Raw genomic sequence first — 5,045 nt, forward strand, 5'->3', positions numbered from 1 at the left:
TTCACTTCCCAGCTCCACCACCAACACATCTCAAACGCATCCCCCACCCCTTCCATGCTGTCCAGGCCCATCCCCACCCCCATGCCAATTCAATCTTCTCTCCAGAATCCAAGCCATCCCCCACCCCTTTACCAACGTCAGCACCCAACTGCAACCCCATCGCCCTACCGCCTGTGAACCTCACTCTGAAACTCAACCTAACTCATTCCCAGCTCCATCCTCTTCCCTATCTCCAGTCCATCCTTTCTCCAACCACAACCCAACACCAACCTCTAACTCCACCTCCACCTCCACCTCCACCTCCTCCATCCTTATCTCTCAAACTTCAACCTCTACCAAGATCCCATCTCTATTTCCAGTTCCAGCCCCACCCCCAAACCCTGCCTCCTCGCCACCAGCGGTGATTTTGTTCAAGCTACTTCATCTTTCTGAGCCAACTTCCTACCACGTGGAGATGTCGTGGGGACTGAACTGGGAGATGTCCTCACCCGGTGTAGATATTGTACATGTCCTAATCTCCATACTCCCACCCAAGTAACTCAACACTTATATTCCGATGAGAATAGTTTAGTTCCATTTGGATGTCAAATCACACTTTTTAGAAAAAGGGGCCGTGGGGAGCACTTTAATTTGGAAATGAAGGATATGGTCTTTTGCGGTAACTGACCACAACTTTCAGTTGCATCGAGAGAGCATTTTTGGAGAGTGACGGTGACACTTCCGTGTTAGCAAATGTTATGTGTCCAGTCTGTCTGTTAGCTCTCCCCGATTGTTTAACTCTAAGGGATACCGGGTGGAAAACGCCTCACTTTTATGTCATCTAAACTAGGACATTTTCCTATAAAAAAATAATTCCCGCCCAGTCTCCCTTTTAATTAAAGGGAAAACACTTTCTATACTATGAACATACAGAAAAAATTACCCTACCCAGGCCCTAGCTGGGTAGCTCAGTTGGTTAGAGCATCGTCCTGATACACCAAGGTTGTGAGTTTTATCCTCAATCAGGGCACATACAAGAATCAATGAATGTATAAGAGGAACAACAAATCGATGTTTTTCTCTCTCTCTCCCTCTCTCTCCATTCTCTCTCTCTCTCTCAAAAATTTATAAATAAAAATTACCCAGTCCTCCATTCACTACCTGAAAACAAAAACTTTTCCTTTTCACAAATCATCTTTAATTCATGTCATTTAAAAATACAGCTAAAATATCCAGAATGACAGAGTTCCTTATCCACTACCTCAGAAACCCCAAATTAAAGACCCAGTACAGTGATGTTAATCTGGCTTGATTCTTGAGGGCTCCCTGTGTGCCAGGAAATGGGCCAACCTCAGTAACTCGTCTCCTGACAACCAAGGAGATGGTTCCTGCAATGATGCCCACTTTACAGATGGGGGGAATGAGGCTCAGAGAGATGGAGTGTGTCCCGACGGTGGGAGGCCGAGGCCAGACAAGCGTTCCAGTCAGTTGGCCCCAAAGCCTGTGGCTTTAGACACCCCCGTGGCCCACAGAAAGACCAAGACTTGCACTTCCGATGTCCTCTGCTATGACATTGTCAGGAGCCTCTTATCCTGCCTGTGAGCAGAGATACAGGGGGGCAAAGGAAGTGGGGAAATAAAGGGCAAGAGCCACGCAGTTACACAGCCAGGGGCACGGGTCTTCACAGACCTGCTGTCCAGCCTCCTCACACCTGTACTCCTGCAGGGACCAGCATGGTATTGGGTGTCCTGTTCTACCTGCTGCAGGCCCGTGAGTTCCTGCAGGAAGGCATGACCTACAGTCTGGGGCGTAGCTTCTACCTGGCGTGGATTGGCATCTTCTGCTTCCTGGCGATTGGTCTGAGCTGGGATGGGGTTGGGTTTGGACAAGGTTCTGTGTTACCGATGGGGGACGGCCGGGGGAAGAGATGGGGATGAGGATGGGTTTGGGTTTGGGTTAGGAAATGGATTATTGGGAGCAGGGTAGGGGATGGGTTAGGTTTGGGTTTGAAGGTGGAGGGTTGAGGAAAATGCAGGTGAAGGGGTTGGGGACAGGGTAGGGAATGAGATGGAACTGGGGACGGGATTGAATTTGGAAATGGACTCGGACAGTGCAGGGAATGGGGTTGAGGTTGGGTCTAGGGATGGATGTGGGGACAGGGTAGGGGGTATCATTGGGCATGGGGAGAGGACTGGGGTCCAGGTGGGGCTGGTGAACTCTACACCTCACCCCCTCTGCTTTCTTCCTCCCTCAGGTTTCATTTCCTACATGAACTACGTGAATTTCTGGTTCATCCTGGCACCCCAGGCCATCTGGACTTAGGACATGGGATGGCCCTCCTTCCTTCCTGCTCCCACAGCTCCCTGCCACGGAGCTGACGACCCTGCTCTCCAGCCCTCACACCCACCACGACTCTTATTCCTTTTCAGTCCCCTCTGAGTCTCCCCCACTCAAATTACTAATCAGTATTTTTAAATCTGTACTTTTGCCCAGAATATGTTTTTGGCTTAGTACCTTGTCAGTGTTCTGTGGAACTGTCATACCTCCTGAGGTCATCCCTTGGGCCCTGTGGGGTAGGAGGATGGGACTTAAGGGTAGAAGTGAGGGGAGGGAATCATGACAAAGAGACTTGACGCACAAGGCCAGCCAAGAATTAGGCCAACGAGGATATTTTTTTCCATTGCTTTTCAGAGAGAGAAAGTGGTGGTGGTGGTGGTGGTGGGGGGTGGGGAGAGAGAGGGAAAAACTTATGTATGCATTCATTGGTTGCTGCTTGTATGTGCCCTGACCAGGGATTGAACCTGCAGCCTTTCGGTGTACAGGACAATGCTCCAATCAACTGAGCTACCCAGCCAGGGGTCAAATTTGTTTGTTTTTGTTTTTAACGCAGGCTGACTTGTAACTATGTGCCAGACACCGGATCTATAGCGGTGATCAAATTGGATGCAAATCCTTGTCTTTACAGAACTGACATTTCATCTGGGAGGCAAAATAATAGGACAACAAATGAAGAGTTAGGTGCGTTAGGGGATTCGTGCTATGAAGAGAAACAAAGGAGTGTAAGGGAGACAGGTCTGTTCTGTATAGAGAAGAGGGGTTGGGGGGGCCTCTCTGCTAAGGTGACACCTGAGCTCATGGCTCAAGAGAGGAAGAGAGCAGATGGAGTTAGATTGCGGGAAAGATTTCCAGGAAGAGTGAACAGCAAATGCAAAGGTCCTGGGGCGCAACTGTGTGCTTGGCCGGGGAATCAGCGTGCCCGTGGGGTCTGGGCAAGGGAGGAGAGGGAGGAGGATTAGGGGACCGCGGCACCTCACTCCCAGCCTCGGGGGCACCCCACTCCCAGCCTCGGGGCCACGGCAAAGCCCTGGCTTCACTCGGCGTGGCATGTGGTCTGGGTAGGAAACGCCTCATTTTTCCTAAGAAAGGAGTTCGAGTCTCTTCCTTTCACTTCGGACTACAGACTTCACGAGAGGAATCTCCCAGCCAGAAGGAAGGAAAAACCCCCACAAAACGAGGGGAACCAGCTAAACAACGTGTGTTCTGCTCACATGTGTGTGCATGCGTGTGTGTGCGCGCGCACGTGTGTATGTATGTGTATGCATGTGTGGTGTGCGTGTGTGTGTGTGTGTGTCATAGAGTCCGCACTAAACTGCTAACCACGGCGACCTCCGGTGTGTGGGTTGATATATTAAAGTTTCCTATTTCATCTTTGAAAAACAACATACCTGGGTTGCGGGCACATCCCCCCTAGGGGGTGTGCAGGAGGAAGTTGATCGATGTTTCTGTCCCATCGATGTGTCTAACTCTCTGTCCCTCTCCCTTCCTCTCTGTGAAAAATCAACAAAATATAAAAATATGAAAGTGAAGTCAAAAGTTCTTCAGATCTACAAAAGCTTCAGCCACCCCCACCTCCCCACGTGCGTGGACCCTCCCCGTGTCCCTGCTGGTGCCTAGAGTTCCCCTCGTGACCACTTCTAGTCCCCTCCCCCCCCGGGCCCCCGGGCCTTCCGAGCCAAGCTCCACAGCAGTCCTCTCACTTACCCACGTGGCTCCTGGTGGATTTTTTGTCTGTTTTTTTTAAATTCTCACCCGAGGAGAATGGGAGAGAGAAAGAGAAAAACACTGATGTGGGGAGAAACTTCGACTGGCTGCCTCCTGCACTCGCCCTGACCTGGGCTGGGTCGAACCTGCAGCCGAGGCCGTACCCTTGACCGGGAATCAAACCCATGACCTTCGGTCCAAGGGCTGGCGCGCTAACCACTGAGTGACCGGCCCAGGCTCTCTTGGTGGCTGGTTGGTCTTGTCAAACCTGTCCAACGAGGCAAGTGTCCTGAACCCAGGGACACCTTCACACGCTTCCGGCCCCTGAAGTCACAAAGGACGCACTAGAGCGCCCTCCCAGAACTCCCTCCTGTCAATCTCAGCTCTGGCCCCGCCTCCCACTCTGCCGATAGGATTACGTCGGGAGTAGGCCCCGCCCCTTCCGCCAGGGTTGTGGCGCGGGTACCGCCAGTTTTCCCTTTCCGACCCCGCCCCCGCTTGGGGTCCTTCCCCTTCCCGGTCCTTCCTTGGGGCCGTCCACCGAAGTGCCTGACGCTACTGACAGGACAACAGGCGGCGATGTTTCCTCGGTTTGTGTTGTCCGCCTACGGGGGCAACGTATTACGTCCCGACGTTCAGGAGGATCCTAACGGGGACAGACACTGTCCTTCCTCAAGCACCGAAGCGGGGTTTCTGGCACCGGCGCCGCCACTAGACGCCTCGGGGCGGAGCCCAGACTGGCCGTGGGGGGTCCTCGCGAGCGGCGCGCTCCCTAAAGTGGGACGCGAGCGCGAGAGCGAGCCCCGCCGCTTTTGTTGAGGAGAAAGTCGGAATCGGGTGAGTGTTTCCTTCGTCTTCGGTTTCTTTCCGTCTGCGCGGCGGGGCTTGGGGATCTGGGCCGCGCGTGCAATGAGGTGCCCGGGGCTGTGGCGGGATGGCCACGCTGTCGCGTGGTCGGGACCACGGCCTTCGCTCCACATCTTGGGGCGTCTGGAGCGGGGAGGGGGCGCGCGCATTGGGGAGGA

The 5,045-nt window shown here is 53.2% G+C and overlaps 1 protein-coding gene across 12 annotated transcripts in view; it reads left to right on the plus strand.

Moving 5' to 3' along the window:
• Positions 1-1,352: 1,352 nt before the first annotated feature.
• LOC102766438 (Friend virus susceptibility protein 1-like) overlaps positions 1,353-5,045 on the plus strand; it is a 21,091-nt gene continuing 17,398 nt past the window's right edge. For 3 of the 12 annotated variants that reach the window (XR_001513872.1, XR_001513876.1, XR_001513873.1), the window contains exon 1: positions 4,535-4,857. Coding sequence is in view for 1 of the 12 variants with exons in the window: in XM_015563985.1 (XP_015419471.1) it covers positions 1,361-1,363 (3 nt within the window). In the remaining 11 variants the exon portion in view is untranslated. Of the gene's footprint in view, positions 1,364-4,529; positions 4,858-5,045 lie in introns of those variants that run through there. The other 9 variants (XR_001513875.1, XR_001513877.1, XR_001513874.1 and 6 more) reach the window with 6 other exon arrangements.

The sequence above is a fragment of the Myotis davidii genome, unplaced genomic scaffold (assembly GCF_000327345.1).
Source record: "Myotis davidii unplaced genomic scaffold, ASM32734v1 scaffold358, whole genome shotgun sequence".
Classification (NCBI taxonomy): domain Eukaryota; kingdom Metazoa; phylum Chordata; class Mammalia; order Chiroptera; family Vespertilionidae; genus Myotis; species Myotis davidii.